Source organism: Pelobates fuscus, chromosome 5, assembly GCF_036172605.1.
Source record: "Pelobates fuscus isolate aPelFus1 chromosome 5, aPelFus1.pri, whole genome shotgun sequence".
NCBI classification, from domain to species: domain Eukaryota; kingdom Metazoa; phylum Chordata; class Amphibia; order Anura; family Pelobatidae; genus Pelobates; species Pelobates fuscus.
The window spans coordinates 187,468,455-187,488,256 of NC_086321.1; the positions used below are offsets into that span (position 1 = coordinate 187,468,455).

At 38.5% G+C, this 19,802-nt stretch overlaps 2 protein-coding genes across 2 annotated transcripts; one reads left to right on the top strand and one right to left on the bottom strand.

Annotated features, from left to right (window-relative positions):
• Positions 1 to 898: 898 nt before the first annotated feature.
• On the bottom strand, positions 899 to 1,843 carry LOC134612137 (olfactory receptor 4E2-like). Its single transcript, XM_063456512.1, has one exon. The coding sequence runs from the start codon at positions 1,841 to 1,843 to the stop codon at positions 899 to 901; it is 945 nt and encodes a 314-aa protein (XP_063312582.1).
• Positions 1,844 to 15,770: 13,927 nt separating this feature from the next.
• On the top strand, positions 15,771 to 16,757 carry LOC134612138 (olfactory receptor 4E2-like). The gene has a single exon (XM_063456513.1). It carries the CDS (start codon positions 15,780 to 15,782, stop codon positions 16,755 to 16,757), a length of 978 nt encoding a protein of 325 aa, XP_063312583.1. The 5' UTR covers positions 15,771 to 15,779.
• The last annotated feature ends 3,045 nt before the right edge of the window (positions 16,758 to 19,802 follow it).

The following is a 19,802-nucleotide window of genomic DNA, read 5'->3' on the forward strand; positions in this document are numbered from 1 at the left end:
TACTGGCCTGTGTACTTCTGTGATTGAGAAATTATTTGAACAATAATGTAATTAGTAGTTTTAAAGATGGTTTTATGAAAGATGGGTCATGCCAAACAAACTTCAAATTTAAAAAAGAAATTTTGTTTTTTTTACTTTTCGATTAACAGAATTAAAAGAGGTATTTTAAAGGACACTATGGGCATCCAGACCATTTTAACTCATTGAAGTGGTCTTGGTGCAGTGCTCCTGTCCCCTTAACCCTACAATGTTAAACATAGCAGTTTTAGAGCATTGATTCAATGCTTTCCTATAGGGGAGACATAATGCTCAAGAGGCACTTGCTGCGCATGCGTTTTAGGCTCTCCCTCGCAATAACATTGGAGGAGGTGGAGACGGAGCCACTGCCGAGGGATTTCAGTACTGGAATTAGGTATGGTTTTTGTAAGGTTTTTAAGCCTTTCAATGCCACGAGGGGGCGGGTGCAGAAGGACACTATAGTGTTAGGAATACAGCTTTGTATTCCTAAAACTATGGTGTTCATTTAAAGAACTTGACAGTATTGCTTTTTTTTGTTATTTAATTTATTTTGTTATTAATAATATGATTCATCAACAATGTGCTACATTTTATTATCGTTAGTAAGATCAATAGTTAAATTTATTTTTTATCTGTATTTATATATTTACTTTTATATATAATACTTTTTTTAAGTGTAGAATGTTATTAATATCCTCATACTCTGACACCATGTATATGAACTGAACATTATAATTTAAAATTTAAAAAAGCCATAGATCAACCACTGAATATATTACATAGAATTATATTAGTGTTGAACAAATATTTCCAGTCAGTATTGTGATATGAAAAAAAACTATTATTTAATAAAACAAAATAATGAATGCATATACCCAATTTATAGAATAAACCAGGAGTCAGGTTTCCTGCTTAAGAGGTTTTTCACGGATGTCTTAATTTCCTCATTCCTTAAGGTATAGATAACAGGGTTTATAGTGGGTGCTATGAATGTATAAAACACTCTCACCACCTGATCAACCTGGAGCTCAGTGGATGGCCTCATGTAAATGAAGACACAAGGACCAAAGAATAAGAGCACTGCTGTGAGATGAGAGACACAAGTTGAAAAGGCTTTACGTCTCCCTTCAATTGTTTTAATTTTTAAGACTGACCTAACAATGCCAATATATGAAATAACAAGAGTCAGAAAGCAGCAAAATGACACAATGCCACTATTAGCCACTGTTATGATATTAATCATTGTTATGTCAGTGCAGGCCAACTTAATTAGTGGTGGAGTGTCACAGAAGTAACTGTGTATTTCATTGGGTCCACAGAATGTTAGCTCTGAGGTCAAACCTTTTTGGATGGTAGAGTGTATAATGCACATGGCCCAAGTTGCTGCCATTAACAACAAACAGCATTGTCTGTTCATAATTCTCGAGTATTGCAATGGTTTGCAAATAGCAACAAAGCGATCGTAAGCCATGACAGTGAAAATAAAATTTTCGGCACAACCAAAAAAGTGGAAGAAGAACAGTTGAGCAATACACGAATTGAAAGATATGACCTTCCTCCCAGACAGGGAGTCTACTAGAAATTTGGGCACAGTTACTGATGAATAGCAAAGGTCAATAAACGATAGCTTGCTAAGGAAGAAATACATAGGTGTATGGAGGCGATGGTTTGCTGAGATAATGAACATAATCAAAACGTTTCCACTGAAAAGTAGAGAGTAGAGGAACAGGAAAACACAGAATAGAGCAGAGTTAACGTAAGGGAGACCCGAGAAGGATGCAAATGCTTTAAAAACAAATTCTGTCACTTGTGTTGCGTTTTCCATTGGTAAGCAGATAGTTCTAGGCTTCTGTAGTGAAATCCTGATGGAGAGAAGTTGCAGACTAAGACAACCTGTGAAAGATATAACAGAAAAGTTTAATGCATTTGTTAAATTATTTCAAATATTTAGAAAGTGATTTACCTGGAGGAATATGATGGCAGTTCTCTTTTTATTATTCCCTGAGATCATATCTACTGTTTTAAATGCTTGGTTGTGATGCATGACTAAGGAGGTCATGATACCCATAGGAGTGGATCTAGAGACCAATTTTGTTAGAGGCACTGCAAAATAATGTTTTCTCTTATTATTATGTAATGCAGACTAAAAGAAAAAAAAATGGAACACAAATAATGTCTATATAATTGTATAAATGTCCAAGAAAGCATACAAATTATTGGAGAGTCACTTGGAGCAAATAGCTCAGTTACACAAGTGTTACAGTCATGTTAAAATTAGGGTAACAATCTTGGCACATTGAAAGTTCTCATTTAAGAAATAGATTTTGACAACAAAGATAATACATTATACCGACTTTGTCTACTGAAAAACTTAGACTGATTTTATTTAAATGTTTATCTATTAAGGTATTCCATGTGTCACCTTCCTGGCATGCACTCTAAAAGATGATGCTCTAGATGTCAATGCAGTTTACTTTTTTTCTTTTCCTTGTAGAGGATTTTTGAAATTTGATTTTAGGAAAAGCAATAGAAACATGATATACCATGTATAGGAAAACAAATGCAATGCTAGTTTTGCTGTAAATGCACAAATACTAGCATGTGTACTGTTCGTAGATCACAAATCAGTTTACATTACAAAGAAACATTTTCGCATCAAAAGGACCTTGTTTGTCTGTTTCAGCCTCTTCCAGTAGAATTAGCATGCTACTTAGAAAATATAGTATAATGCAGTCTCCATGCTGATTTTCATTGCTGTTAATGTTTAAATGTGATCAATAGCCTTTGCAAACACTTGCTTCTTTCACTGAATTAGTTCTGTGTACATTATTACTATGAAATGCTTATTGCAATGTAAAATTCAAAGTGTGTCATACAGATCTAAGCACAGCAAACTTAATTTCATATATATAATAAATCATCTAATGTATTAAATATTTAATTAGGTTTACCTTCAATTATTTGTTAATAAACTGAGACGTTCTAGTAGATGTAGATTATTCTTAATAGCAATCGGTAACAGTATTGAGGTGAAGAATAATATAAAGGTGTCATGTTGTAAAATTCTATAACACCCAATTGCAGGACATCTTTAGGCAACAGTGTACGGCATGGCTTCTTAATCTCTCCAAATCTACGTGTAAGTTCAATTAAAAAATGCCATCCCTTGTATTAATTTATTAGATGCAAGAGTTTGACATATGAACAATACATATTATACCAATTCCTATAAGAATTTGACAAATTATTTCCCTATTTTGTCCCTCAGGGAAATATAGTCACTTAGCTCATCATAAAGCATGTCTTTTTTTTTTTAAATCAACTTACTTTGGCATATGAAAATATTAATACTTATTCTATATTAAGGATTTTATTTATGTAATCTGTAAATGGGTAATTGTAAAAACATTGCAAGTTTTAGGAAAAAATTTAAAAGTTTGAAATGAGCAGAATTTGAGAAATGTTCTTACTCAGCAATTATGGTCTGCTCTGTAGGGACCTTTTGCGGAGCTCCCCTTTTCGAACCTGCAAGTGTAGCCATTTGGATTGGTTCCAAAACGAAGCACTGGGTTCGTATCAGATTCATCACCTTTTCTAGGGGGAAAACAGTTAATGATGGCATACCAGAACGGGCATGGGCTTCCTGCTTACCAATTTGGAAATCAAAGCAGCTTTCCACCTCCTTCCTATTCACCCGGATGTCTTAACCTTCCAGTGTGCCTGTTTAGGGGATTTTACTTTTATCACTTGTGCCTTCCCATGGGCTGTTCTCTGTTGTGTCTTCCTGTTTTGTGGCAGTGCTCCTGTTCGGGAGTGGATCTTCATTCGTGACTGATGGTTCCTTTGCAGGAGACCTCCCTGGCAGGGGATCCTTGCCTCCGGGAAGTCAAGCGGACTTCATTGCAGGATCCTTGCACCTTTCCTGGTCTCTGCTGGAGAGCTGCTAGTCACGCCCGGAGGTCGTTCCCTAAGAGAGGAGTTATGTCACATCCTGTTACTGGCTGCGGATCATTTCTGGCAATGGCTTCTGGTATCCAGTACTCTTTTTACAATTCTTGTTTAGTTTTTCTTGGTTTTTCTGGTTTTCTATTCCATGTCTGGTTTGTTTTATGTTGCCACACCCGTTCCTTTTCCATTAATCCTTTTGTTTCAGTTGGTTCCTGCAGGCAGTTGTTGCAAGTCATCTGCCCATTTCTTGCAGGTAAGTGCTGTGTGTGTTTTATTATTGTTTTTTTAGTCATGCATATCACGGCAGTTGGTGGGCTGCATACATCTTGGCCATTTATGTATGTTTAAATTTCAATGTTTTACATATATAGTACTTACTTATGTCTCCTCTTGTTTTGCCTTGTATCTCTTGTCTTGTTTTATTTTGTCTTGTATTCCCAGTTCATGTACAGTCCTGCCCTGCCCTGTTCTTGTTTTCCTCATGTCTTGTGTACATGTTCTGGGTTCTGCTTTCTGTCCTGCTTCGGTTCTGGGTTCTCATAGTTTTGTCTTGTTTTCTTGTTTGGTGTCTATTCTAGCCTTGCCTTGTTTCTGTACTGGATACATATCTGATGCAGAGCCTCCCTATTCAGCTCCTGGGAGGTCTGCTTCTTGTCATCTGTCACCTGGATCTGCAGTAGCTGCATCAGGGCCTTGGTATGTGGCCGCACAAACGCTGGTGCTTAACACCAGGGGGCATGTGGTTACCCTGCACCAGGCCCTGGTAATCCATTTCCACACAGTGACTCCTAATACCAAGATCAGGCATACTGGGTCCCGGTCACTGGATCGCCACCCCTGACAGTTCCAGGAGGTTTTGGAGCATTTTGCCATTACCGTAGCAAATTACAAAATGGAAGGGATGGTTACAACCTTGTCCTTTTTAGGTATTGACATTGATACAGAAGACATGGTTCTGGAATCATGATTGATCCTATGATTGGGATCAGAAATCTCACCTTTTTAGAGCTACCCGCCAACGTAGTGGCCATGGAGCTCTGGGTCCACTGTTTAGTGAATAAGAGGGTTGTTTTTTGGTCTCAAAAGTTAGGAGTGGTTCAGGTCGTTAGTCAGTGTTCTTTCAGCTCTGTCTGTTACATTACCTGATTTTCAAGTGTCTAGACTAGAGCATAATACTTGTTGGGACTTTCTAATGTTAACGCTGATATGCTTTCTCATTCTTGGTGGCAGCAGGTTTGGGAGGAGGCTTTAGAGAAGGCAGCAACGGCCTTAAAGCATGTTGCAGTGGTGGAGTTTGTCCTGGCCTGCACCCAGATTAACAGTAGTGGAAAATAGACCAATGGAAGAGGAGTTTCCTGTTGTTCGTATTTGACAGGAAATAAACTCTTGGTTATATGATACCTGCATATGGGCCAGAGTCATACAGCCGGCAGTTAAGGATTTCAAGTTTAATTATACATTTGATTTGAATATAAGATAAAAAAAGGTGCGCTTTACCTTTAAAAAACTTTTATGTGCAAATGAGTGCATTTAAATAGGGCAAATGAGGTGTCTATACAATATAATCACTCTTAATGTAATCAATGTGCAAAATTGCAAGTGAAAAGGTGATAGAAAGTTCAAATGGTAACTTACTATCTATTAACAGGAAAACTTGTCTCAGAAAAAATGGCAATCATAGGTTCCCAATAAGAGATATGATATATAAAAGAGAAAAAAACATATCATTTTTATTTTTTATACATTTGATTTGAGTCATTGTCCAGGGAGACTCAGGAAAAGGGAGACAAAATATACAGAAGCAGTAGCTCCTAGTGTAGTATGTCAATATTACAATATCAATATTAAGGAAATATGTTTTCCTGAGTCTCCCTGGACAAAGACTGAAGAGAGTCAGTTTCACCTAAGGGCATACATGGCCAAGTGATCTGAGCCTGTCCGACTTGGCTCTATATCTTGTGAGTGTGCAGTACATATCTTTTAAACACAATTTCATATAGACTATATTGCACCATATTGTGTTTTTTCCCTTTTTGTTTAGCCTCTGCTGTATACCTACCCCTTTTTGCATAAGGGTAAGTGTGAATAAGTTTAGCGCTCCACTTTATTCACTGGTGGTAGTTGTAGCCACTGTCTAGTATAGGTTGTCCTCAAACACACAGAGACCAACAAAGGAGGAGACCACCGGTCACTTTAAATTAGTTACAGATGTTAAAGTTTAGGCTAGAGTAATTGTGAGCCAGTTAGTTTGAGAACTTTGCATCTAACTGGCCTGTATAGAAGGATGGTTGGAAAGGAGTCATTACTCAAAACCAGTCATTCTAAAGCATGTTTAGCGTTTGGGTATTTTTTTTTATTAATTTATGTCTGTGAAACAAATGAAAAAACAAAGGAAAAAAAACAGTGTCCCTACAGTGAAGGGTGATGGTGGCAGGCTTCATTTTATCAGCATGGTGTCAGGGTACCTGAGGTCTCTACCTTTGAGAGGGGTAGAGACTTAGTTGTTTATCCGTCTAGACGGGCCATTTCTCCCGTTCCTCGCGGTCCATCCAGTCATTCTAACGCTGGCCGCAAGGGATCCGCTTCCTTTTCTAACATGACGCTCGATACGTGACGTCTTGACGCTATCCCGAGCGACCTGTCACTCTATTGGCTTTATCCAATCAGCACCCATCGGAGGCGTGTCTACTCTCCGTACTCAGGGTATTTAAGCTTGCTTCTCTCGTCAGCTCATTGCCCTGTCGTGGTTCTAGCTTGTCTAGTCACTCAGTGCTCTTGTATTCTAGTATTCTCTTTGATTCTGACCCGGCTTGTTGTACTATTCTGCTTATCTCTGTTATCCCTCTGACCCGGCTTGTCTCTCGCTTTCCTGTCTTCTCGTTCCCTCGACCTCGGCTTGTCTCTGACCATTCTCTGTTATTCTCTGTACGTTAGTCCGGCCATTCTAAGGCCCGGTATACGTACCTTTCTACTGTTTGTACTCTGCGTGTTGGATCCCTGTCCCGATCCTGACATTACGACAGGGCCAATGGATCCTGCAGGTACAAACAGTCAGCTTGGTTCTTCCGACCCCAGGTTTGAAGCCATGGAACACAGGATGGATCAGATGGCCCTAGCACTACAGGCGCTATTGTCTCGTGCTAGTAACCCACCAGAGGAGACACGTACTCCTTCGATCTCTCCTGTAAGTTCAGGTCTAGAAGTAGCTACTGTAGGTGCTTCTTCTCGTATTACTCCACCAGTACGTTATGGCGGTTCTCCTGAGAAGTGTCGTGGCTTTTTGAACCAGATCAGCATCCATTTCGAATTACAACCCCGCTCCTATCCTACAGATAGAGCGAAGGTTGGATTTATTGTTACGTTACTCATTGAGAAGGCTCTGAGATGGGCTAATCCATTATGGGAGAATGATAACCCGTTAGTCTATAACTATAATGCCTTTGTAGCTGCTTTTAAAAGAACTTTTGACCCCCCTGGTAGGAAGGTCAATGCAGCTAGATTACTGTTGCGCCTTAGACAGGAAAATCGAACACTTGTGGATTATGCACTAGAGTTCAGATCCTTGGCGGCAGAAGTTAAGTGGAACGAACAGGCTTATATAGATGTATTTTTAAATGGGTTATCAGATGTAATCCTTGACGAGGTCGCTACTAGAGAGCTCCCTGAGAATTTGGAGGATTTAATTTCTTTTATCTCTCGCATTGATGAACGCTTAAGAGAGAGGCAGAACACTCGAGATAGGACTCGTAGACCCTCCTTTAAACTAGCTCCTGCATTTCAAAATTCTGAGATCGAAACCTCACGTTTCCCAGAGCCTATGCAGATAGGTAATACTCACCTCACAGAGGAGGAGAGACAGTACAGGAGAAGGGAGGGTTTATGTATGTACTGTGGAGTCAGAGGTCATTTACGCCTAAATTGTCCCAATCGTTCGGGAAACGCTCGCACCTAAGTTTCTCTAGAGGACAGGCCTTGGGTGTATCTATTTTGTCCTCTGTTCACAATTATAAAGATCACAGGCTTCTGTTACCCGTTTCTTTGACTTGGGAGAAGGGAGTAGTTAAAACCATGGCTTTGATCGATTCTGGAGCCGCTGAGAGCTTTATCGATCAAGTTTTTGTTAACAAGCATACTATCCCATCCCAGTTAAGGGAGACACCCCTGGCCGTTGAGGCCATAGATGGTAGACCTTTACTTGAGCCTGTTATTTTCCGTGAGACCATACCTGTTAATTTAACTGTTGGTATCTTGCATGAGGAAGACCTATCCCTGTTGATCATTTCCTCTCCTTCTATTCCCATAGTCCTGGGGTACTCCTGGTTAAAGAGACATAACCCTATCATTAATTGGGAGTTAGGGGAGATAGTTTCATGGGGTCAGAATTGTCAAGAGAAATGTGTGCGGAAGGTTTCGCCTCTTTGCCTGGCTAACACGTCGGCTAACTCCTCTAATCCTTCAGAGACACAAATACCGCCTCAGTACCTGGATTTAAAGGCAGTATTTGATAAAAAGAGAGCCGATACCTTACCTCCACACAGATCCTTTGATTGCAAGATTAACCTACTCCCTGGTACTATGCCTCCCAGGGGTCATGTATACCCGTTATCTACTAAAGAGAATTCAGTTCTAGAGGAGTATATTCACGAGAATTTAGAAAAGGGATTCATTAGGAGATCCTCCTCCCCTGCCGGGGCTGGATTTTTTTTTGTTAAAAAGAAGGATGGTACACTTAGGCCTTGTATTGATTATCGAGGTTTGAACAAGATAACCATTAGGAATGCTTATCCCATTCCTTTGATTACCGAACTCTTTGATCGTTTAAAGGGTTCTAACATTTTCACCAAGTTAGATCTCAGAGGGGCATATAACTTGGTGAGAGTCCAGCAGGGACACGAGTGGATGACGGCGTTCAATACTCGATACGGTCACTATGAATATACAGTAATGCCTTTTGGGTTATGTAATGCACCGGCTGTATTCCAGGATCTGATAAATGAAGTTCTTAGGGAATTTCAGCATGAGTGTGTCATTGTATACCTGGACGATATACTCATACATTCTAGAGAGATTGAGACTCACCACGAACAAGTCAGAAGGGTTTTGCACAAACTTCTTCAACATGGTCTGTACTGCAAATTGGAGAAATGTAGTTTCGATCAATCCCAAGTAAACTTCCTCGGTTATGTGATCTCTGGGGAGGGATTTAAGATGGACCCGGATAAACTCCAGTCCATTCTAGATTGGCCTCTACCTAAGGGTCTTAAGGCCGTTCAGAGATTTATTGGGTTCTCCAATTATTATAGGCGCTTTATTAAGGGATATTCTTCTATTATTGCGCCCATCACCAATATGACCAAACAGGGGGCTGATACTAAGAATTGGTCTACGGAAGCTCTCCTTGCTTTCAAAACTCTCAAGGAGCTTTTTGCTTCCGCCCCAATTTTAGTTCACCCTAATACCACTCTTCCTTTCCTACTTGAGGTAGACGCCTCGGAGACTGGCATAGGTGCTATCCTATCCCAAAGGCTAGGTGTGGATAAACCGTTACATCCATGTGGATTTTTTTCTAAAAAATTGTCTGGTGCTGAGAGCAGATATGACATTGGTGACAGAGAACTACTAGCTGTTATCAAGGCTTTAAAAGAATGGAGACATTTATTGGAAGGGACATTACATCCTGTTACTATTTTAACGGATCACAAGAACTTGTCCTATATTGGAGAGGCCAAGCGATTGTCTTCCAGGCAAGCTCGTTGGTCGTTATTCCTCACCCATTTCAATTACGTTCTTACTTATAGGCCTGGTTCAAAGAATTCTAAAGCCGATGCTCTATCTCGCCAATATGAACCTTTGGCTTCTTCTGAACCGGTTCTGTCCTCTATAGTACCCCAATGCAATATTATTGCTAACACAAGTCTCAAAATCCATTCTCCGTTGCTTGCCCAGATCTTGAACTTACAACATCTGGCACCTGGACAGACTCCTGAGGGAAGAAAATTTGTCCCTCCTGAACTCCAACTGGAGCTCTTACAGTGTTTCCACGAAAGCAAGGTGGCTGGTCATCCTGGCATTCGCAAGACTTATTCCCTGATCTCCAAGGATTTCTGGTGGCCTTCCTTACGAAAGGATATTAAGGAGTTCGTCGGAGCTTGTGAGACTTGTACCAGGACTAAACAGCCTCACGTATTTCCTTGTGGTTTGTTGCTCCCCTTGGACATTCCTGAGAAACCATGGTCCTGTTTGGCCATGGACTTTATTGTGGATTTACCTGCTTCCAAGAGACAGACTGTTATTCTCACGGTGGTTGATAGATTCACTAAGATGGCTCATTTTGTGCCGTTACCTAAACTCCCCACGTCTCCTGAATTGGCGGAGATTTTTGCGAGAGAAGTTTTTCGCTTACATGGGATACCTTCTGAAATCGTTTCTGATAGAGGCTCTCAATTTGTCTCACGATTCTGGAGATCCTTCTGTTCTCAATTGGGTATCAAATTGAACTTCTCCTCTGCATATCACCCTCAGTCTAACGGAGCCGCTGAGCGTATTAATCAAAAGATTGAACAATATCTGCGCTGCTTTGTTTCCGAACACCAGGATGATTGGGTCGGTTTGATTCCTTGGGCAGAGTTCGCACACAATAATCTCGTTTGTGATTCTACTCGTTCTAGCCCCTTCTTCATGAACTATGGCTTTCATCCTTCCATTTTTCCTTCGGTCTCTTCTTCCCAAGGAGTACCGTCGGTTGATGATCATGTCGCCAATCTGAAGAAGTTGTGGGATCAGACTCGTCAAATTCTCATGCATAATTCTATGTTGTTCAAAAAACACGCTGATAAGCACAGAAGGGCGGCTCCAGTTTTTGTCCCTGGGGATAGAGTATGGCTGAGTACTAAGAACATTCGTTTAAAAGTTCCCTCTATGAAATTTGCGCCTCGGTACATAGGTCCTTACAGGGTTTTGTCTCGTATCAACCCGGTTGCGTATCGCCTAGCCCTGCCATCGGCCTTACGTATTCCCAACTCCTTTCATGTGTCTTTGCTGAAACCACTGATTTGCAACAGATTTTCCTCTACGGTTTCCTCACCTCGTTCGATTCAGGTGGACGGTCAGGAGGAGTACGAGGTCAACTCCATTATCAATTCCCGATTCTCCCGGGGAAGATTACAGTATCTGGTTAACTGGAAGGGATATGGTCCTGAGGAGAGGAGTTGGGTACCTCAGGAGGACGTTCATGCTCCTCGTCTCCGCAGGGCGTTTCACTCCCGCTTCCCATCTCGTCCCGGTTCCTTCCGCCCGGTGGGCGTATCTGAGAGGGGGGGTACTGTCAGGGTACCTGAGGTCTCTACCTTTGAGAGGGGTAGAGACTTAGTTGTTTATCCGTCTAGACGGGCCATTTCTCCCGTTCCTCGCGGTCCATCCAGTCATTCTAACGCTGGCCGCAAGGGATCCGCTTCCTTTTCTAACATGACGCTCGATACGTGACGTCTTGACGCTATCCCGAGCGACCTGTCACTCTATTGGCTTTATCCAATCAGCACCCATCGGAGGCGTGTCTACTCTCCGTACTCAGGGTATTTAAGCTTGCTTCTCTCGTCAGCTCATTGCCCTGTCGTGGTTCTAGCTTGTCTAGTCACTCAGTGCTCTTGTATTCTAGTATTCTCTTTGATTCTGACCCGGCTTGTTGTACTATTCTGCTTATCTCTGTTATCCCTCTGACCCGGCTTGTCTCTCGCTTACCTGTCTTCTCGTTCCCTCGACCTCGGCTTGTCTCTGACCATTCTCTGTTATTCTCTGTACGTTAGTCCGGCCATTCTAAGGCCCGGTATACGTACCTTTCTACTGTTTGTACTCTGCGTGTTGGATCCCTGTCCCGATCCTGACACATGGTCTGTTAATCATGTAGGAATTGAAGGAAGAATGCATGGAAAAAAATGCAGGACAATAATGCAAGAGAACATTTTTCAGTCTGCTAAAAAGGTGAAGCTTGGAGAAAGTTTACCTTTCAGTAGAATAATGATGGCAAACACATATTATAAGTAACTTTGGAATGACTCAAGGGCAAAACATGATGATGTTACAGCGGCCCAATCATGGCTTAGAGAATCTATAGCACAACTGAGAATCCGTAGCACTATTAATAATATGTAGCACTACTGAGAATCCGTAGCACTATTGATAATATGTAGCACTACTGAGAATCCGTAGCACTATTGATAATATGTAGCACTACTGAGAATCCGTAGCACTATTGATAATATGTAGCACTACTGAGAATCCGTAGCACTATTGATAATATGTAGCACTACTGAGAATCCATAGCACTATTGATAATATGTAGCACTACTGAGAATCCGTAGCACTATTAATAATATGTAGCACTACTGAGAATCCGTAGCACTATTGATAATATGTAGCACTACTGAGAATCCGTAGCACTATTGATAATATGTAGCACTACTGAGAATCCGTAGCACTATTGATAATATGTAGCACTACTGAGAATCCGTAGCACTATTAATAATATGTAGCACTACTGAGAATCCGTAGCACTATTGATAATATGTAGCACTACTGAGAATCCGTAGCACTATTGATAATATGTAGCACTACTGAGAATCCGTAGCACTATTGATAATATGTAGCACTACTGAGAATCCGTAGCACTATTGATAATATGTAGCACTACTGAGAATCCGTAGCACTATTGATAATATGTAGCACTACTGAGAATTGATAACACTATTTGAAAGTTGTGTTTCACAAGCATCACCCAACTAACCTGAACCACCTGGAGCATATCTGCCAAGAAGAATGGACAAACATTAGTCCCAGCCAGTGTGCAAAGCTGGTAGATATTTACCGCAAAATACTTAAAGCTGGTATTACAGCAAAGGGTAACTCATTTAAAAATTAGTATGATGTGTTATATGAACGTAGCATATTTCAGTTTTACTTTGAAATAAAACCTAATTTTGGCTCTAAAATGTAAAGCTTATGAGTTTGCACTTTAAATATTTTTGGGGCATTTGCGAGTATGTTTAATTTAGAAAGATACTCTATTTACTTTTTTTCTTCTATGATTTGCTTCAAAAACCTTATACACTTCTTAACAAGAAAGAGTTATACAAATGTATTTAAGATATAATTTTGTTTTGAAAGATACATTTCCCTCATCTATATAGTTTAAGGACGAAATGTAGCCTGGTGAAAAATTTTGAGACGCATTTTAAAAAGCACATACTGGAAGTCAAATGGAACCTTAATATCTTACTGGACCCCACTAAAATATACAAAACTAAACAGAACTGTATTTAAATGTTTCATATAACCTGCATTATTATTATTATTATTATTATTATATTTATACAAGAAAAGTTGATCTACATTTAACAAACTCACCTATCTATTAATTACTTTAGAGAAAGAAAAAACAATACATTTATGGATATATTTAAAATAATTAGGATATACTTTAGACAGAAATCAATATATTCAGAGAAGAGAGTGGCTGAGATGGGAATAGTGTGCCAAAATCATGGTGTTTGGGAATTTGCTCCATAATTATTTTCTTAACTAGATATGGTGTTGTTTATTTTTCGGCATTAGTTTCACTGGAGATTTCTACCTCATTGGAACCAGTTGGGACTTAAATAGTATATGTAACCTTTTACACCAACATCTGATGCAACTCTGCTATACATCATCCATGAAGCATCACTGATTTGAACTTGCTCACTCCCTTGCTGGTAAGAGATCTATAGATGATTTATTAGATTACATATTCAGGAGTCTGAGGATTGTGGTCATATTTGGGCCACATGCTGAATCATGTGTTAGTATATGTATATGGATGTGCTAACTATATTAACATGATATCGCTATCGTTACAACATTGAGGTTCTTTAATTTTACTACATACTATTATATTTCAGTGTGTGTAATTATTTAAAGGGACATCCTAATACATCTTAATGTAGTGGTTTTTGTGCACAGAGTATTTTCTTTTTCACAGACAATCCAATTGTCTTAGAAATATCAATGTCTGAAAACACAGTTAATGCTTCTCATTTAGATGCAAGGAGTCAATGCTGTGAGAAGCTCCGGATTGGCAGAGCTTGGTTTTTGCCGTGCCTGAGTCATAGGTCCCCAAACCTTCACTATGAGAAACATTGTATTGAATCTTGATAATCTCACTATGTTTGGAGTGGCTGCTGAGAGGAGTCTGTGCCGGTACAGGTAAGCTTTAAATAATTTTTTGTTTTGGGGGTTCCTGAATCTAAACAAAAACATTTTGAGTGTTACTTTTTTTGTTTAAATTCAGGACCTGCCAAAACAAAAAAAACCCTTAAAGCTTACCTGTACCAGCACAGACTCCTCTCAGCAGCCACTCCAAATATAGTCCAAACATAAGAAATAAATCTATTTATATTAAAAGTTAGGTTGTTCTATTAACATTACCTTTATCTAAAGCATAAATTGGATCAAATAGGCTTTTTAAAATTTACTTGAAAATTAGGCTATACCCTATATTTATATTCTATATATAATAATCAGAACTGAGCAGTGAAACTGACTTGCTCATCTACATGTAGCTATTTTGACATGCTATCGTAAATATAAAAATGATATATTAAAATAAATTACATTTCTATTCTGCAATATGCATTTCTTATGAGCATCCATGACTATAATGAACTGTTTCAATTGGAGTAATAAAGTTGGTTGTTTGACTACTACCCAGTGAGTGATGCCCCCTTTGCAGCTCTGAACTCAACTCCTTAAACTGTAAGTATTAAATCATTAGTATTATATGTACAATTTTTTATATATTATTATTTATTAGATATATTACAATATTATTTCATTAAGGTTGATAAAATGTTGTACTGTCTTAATTATTTATTGTTTATTTTGCTCATTTTAGGTTGCTATTCATATTAGATTTCTGGAAAATGTTATGTCATATATATCTTGTGCTCTGCTCCCTTATGGGTATGTATGTCTATATTTACACCCCTCCCCAATTTAATATAGTCTGTCCTTTTCATTTTATGCACTCGGGCTCCAGTTATTACTATTATGCAAAATCTTAAGGTACTTTATCCTAGTGACTTAATGTTGATGTAATATTTGGCACTTAGATTATGTCTTTGTTGAGTTATCTGCATTTCCTTTTTACCTTTCTTTGTATTTATTATAAATTTGTAAAATGGTTGTTCGTGAGCTTGTATATCATGATCAATGAAAACCTGGCTTTGAAACTTTGCAAGCTAATGCATTGGTACATTGTTTTTTATTTTTATTTTTAGCTTTAATCTTATAACTCTAGTACTTTGAATTATTAATATTTTAGGTTTTCCATTACAGTATATTGGTGATTTGCTACAGATACTATAATGATAACATAGGACTTTAATTGATTTTTTGCGTGGAATTTGTATTGTATTTATTGAGTGTAAATGTTGGTTATCTTGATGAGTGTAAACAAAACTCCTGGCTAGAAACAGTTAGAACGATGTAAAAATCAACTCATTACTGTACAACTGAAAAAATCAATCACATAAAGCAGAGTGAGCAATAAAAATATGTTAACATGAATTATATGAAAATTAGACTTCTAATTAATGTGTGAAATCTGTGAAACAAGGTCTACCTTCAAATAATACCTGAGAAAAATCATATAACTACAAAGTTAAGAGGTCTGCTAGGTTGTAAACAACTACCAATATTTATAGTTGTGTTGTTATGGTTATAATTTGTAGGAAATACTTGTTATTTATGTTACTACTTTGTATTTTAAGGTCAGTAAAGAAATGGCATCTGGAAACCAAAGCTCAGTTACTGAATTCATTCTCAGTGGACTCTCTCACTCATATAAACTCCAAGTTACCTTTTTTACCCTTTTTCTGATTTTGTACTTGATGACTTTGTCTGGTAATTTTATCATTATGACTGCTGTATATATAGACCCACGCATTCGTTCACCAATGTATTTCTTTCTCAGCAATTTGTCCTTCCTAGACATGTGCTACTCTACTGTCACCCTACCCAAGATGCTTAGCAATGTCTTTTCTGAGACCAAGAGCATCACCTTCAACCATTGCATGTCTCAGCTCTTTTTTCTTCATTTATTTGGTGGTACAGAGTGCTTCTTGCTGACTGCTATGGCTTATGATCGTTATGTAGCCATTTGTAACCCTCTCATGTATCATATTGTCATGAACCACAGGTTTTGTCATCGACTCATTGCATACACCTGGTTGGCTGGTTTCCTACACTCGTTTACACAGGCATTTCTTACCTACCAGTTGCATTTTTGTGGTCCTAACAAGATAAACCATTTCTTTTGTGATGTTCATCCACTGTCTGCATTGGCTTGTTCTGACACATTCTTTATTGATATCTTCATTGTGGCCAACAGTGGGATGATTTCACTTGGATGCTTTGTAGTGCTTTTGTTCTCCTACCTTGGAATTATTACAACTATCTTAAAGATTCAGTCTCCAGAAGGGAGGAGGAAGGCTTTCTCAACATGTGGTTCCCATATCATGGTTGTCACATTTTTCTTTGGTCCTTGTGTTTTTATATACATGAGACCACCTGTAAATTACTCAGTAGATAAGGTGGTGTCTGTACTTTACACAGTTTTGACTCCCTTTCTAAACCCCACTATTTACACACTAAGAAATCAAGATATGAAAAATGCTCTAAAGAAACTTGTAGAAGTGAAAGTGTCCTCCAAATCAGCAATTCACAATAAAGTTAAGGACATACATAAAGATCCAGATTAAGAAGTATTTGCCTTGTTTCATTAACTTTATTAAAATGGTAAACCTTTAATAAATGGATGTATAGTTTGATTTTATTGAAATATTGTAAATGTGTTGAACAGGTATTACAATACTTGGAGCCAGATAATCAAGGTTGCTGACCTGGTTCTGATGAGTAATGGAAGCAAGGAGGCAAGAAAAGGGACAACTAAAATACACTTGAACGGGAGAAATATTCGGATCAGCTGAATATATTTTACAATCCACATTAATATAGTTTTCCACCATTTGTTTGACCAATCAAGTGCAAATAAGTAGCCAACAACGAGCAACAAACGAGGAGCAGTAAAAAAAAAAATGTTTTTTTACATATATAATAATTAAATATAGATTTTTTACTGCACCTTCTCCCCCCCCCCAATTAATCACTTTCAATTTCATCTGTGAATAAAATCAACATTTAATGTCTGTCCTCCATCCATCATTCATCTTATTTTCCCAGCAATCATCTCTTTTATTTTTCCGCCACACACAGAACTCCGAATCAAGACACTAACAAACCTGCTTGTCCATTGTCTGGTTCGTTTGTTTATGATATGTCCACATGGCTCTTCAGAATGATGGAATTTGAATGATCATGGGATTACCTAAAATTTGGATGAATCTCAGTTTGTGTGAAACCAAATGCACAAGTCTTATCTGAACAGTTCTCGTACCGGCCAAAAAGATAGCAATTTTTTTTTTTTTAAATCTTGGTATTCAAGTAGAAAGTAGTCATTTCCTTGCTTCTTATGGTATAAATTCCCTTCTGGCATGTGGGAGTGCCTTGTTTGGTCAACCCTTTGTGCTGCTGGGGTGGATGAATAAAACTGTGACATTGTGATCCATTAAATATGGAGAGGTAAGGATTAATTATTTTGTTTGAGATAAAGCATTGTTTTTTGTCATTAGAATAACACATACATTCTTTGAGGGAAAGCCCTAATCAGGGGTGCATGTGTGGAGTTAGCTGACTATGATTGTGTTTAAGGACGCCCTTATCAGGGGTGCATGTGTGGAGTTAGCTGACTATGATTGTGTTTAAGGACTGGCTGAGTTTGATTATGTGGGGAGTAATCTAATAGCTGCCGATCAGACAGGCACTAGAGACACTTCCTGCTTGCTAGTGACTTTTGGTCACCTGAAACTAGATGTCTTCACACTCTGCATGAGAACATCCAGTGTCAGTAAAATCCCCATAGGCCATCCCCACGCTTTCCTATGGGGATGGCCTAACGCTCTTGTGGCGCCCTTTCTGATTACAAATGGAATGAAGCAGGAATGTCCTCTATGCCCTACTGTCTATCATTTTCTTGGAACCCCTGGCCCAATATAAAAGACAACAACCAGGCATCCAGGGCATCACTATAAATCATAAAATTTACCAAAGCTGTCACTGTTTGCTGATGATGTAATATTGACATTCACCCATCCCTTCATATTGCTACCAAAAGTGATGAACATGTTGAAATAATTTGTTTAATTTCTTACTACAAACTGAACACTAACAAAACCCACAATAACTCTATTAATGTGTCGAAACATCAAATTGATGCCATGAGTGAGGCTTTTTCTTTTGAGTGATGGACAGATATCTTTGTCAATCTTAGATTACCCGGATCTTGTTCAAACAAACCATTTACCCCTACTTGGAACCCTTCACATCCATTTGGAAGGATGGGTAGTTATTTAATAAAAAATGTTACTTCCCAAACTTTTATATGTGTCAGATGGTGTCACAGTCTCATTTACCTTGTGAATACCCAAATACTCTTCTTGCAGCACATTGTGTATTATATATTACTTAGTACAGCTAGGCACTGCTTATTGTTTATTGTATACAAATTTATTGTATAATGTTGTATGTGGCAATAAAATGTAAGAAAAAAACGTATTACAGAGATTGAGGTGTTAAATCTCAAAATGTTATGACATAGCAGTTTTAAATTCCATCAGGACCTGCATAGTTTTATTTTTACCAGTGTGACTACATCTATTTGTAATTCCCCTTTTCTACCCTGGTTTTCTACAAACAAGTCTATTAGGAAGGAATTTTCTTGCCAACGATCAAATACAAAACTACTTTATTTTTTAATGCTATAACTTGTTTGTAGTAAAGGAAAAAAATAATACAACATTCGTGATAATTCCTTTTAATCACAACCTACAGTAATATGACAGCAATATGTGTTTGACATCTAGGTTTTGGGTATTCTGTAGTGTATCAAGTTTAGAGGAAATCATGGGAATGACCACTCCCCAGAATACAGCAAAACAAGTGTCTTTTCAGTATGACAGACCTACCTGGTAATTATTTTAAGACCACCATCATGTCAGTTTTTCAAACATAAAGACAGTTGGTGTGGCCACTACTGGTTGTATATCCAGCCATCCCCAATGTAGTGTATGGTGCTCACAAGACAACATAAGTATATGTTTCTTCTGGCACAAGCTTCTGTCATTGCTCCTGTGCAAGTGTGGAGTACCACAATGAGGACTAAATTTGTGAGAAGATGCCTCTTTTTCACAGCTGTAACTTGTAAAGGAAACTGGCAATAATGGATGGTGTATGCTCTGCCTTTTGTTAACTTTTGCATCCTCTGGCTTCACCATAAGACAAACTAGTCTATGTTCTGTTATGATTTATTTTGTTTCCATTGAAATGTCAATGCAATTACAAGACACCCAACTTGAGTATTTATATATTGTATATTTCTGAAATACTCACAAAGGGACACGAAGCGACAGAGCCACTTTAATGGTTGATTCACCAAAGAGTGTCTACAGTGAATAGAAACCCTAATGGCAAATGTATTTATGTTTGCATAGTGCAGGCAAAATGTGTGGTTTTCTGTTTCGCCCACCTAGCTCATCAGAGGGGAACCCTAGGTGGGCGAAACGCTTAGGGGCTTAGGGTCTTTATACACGCCGTCTTTTATCAGATGATGACAGCAACTCTACTTATCTTTTTCTCACATAGTTTATAACCTAGCAGGGGTAGACTTAGGTGCCCTTGAAGGCACAGGT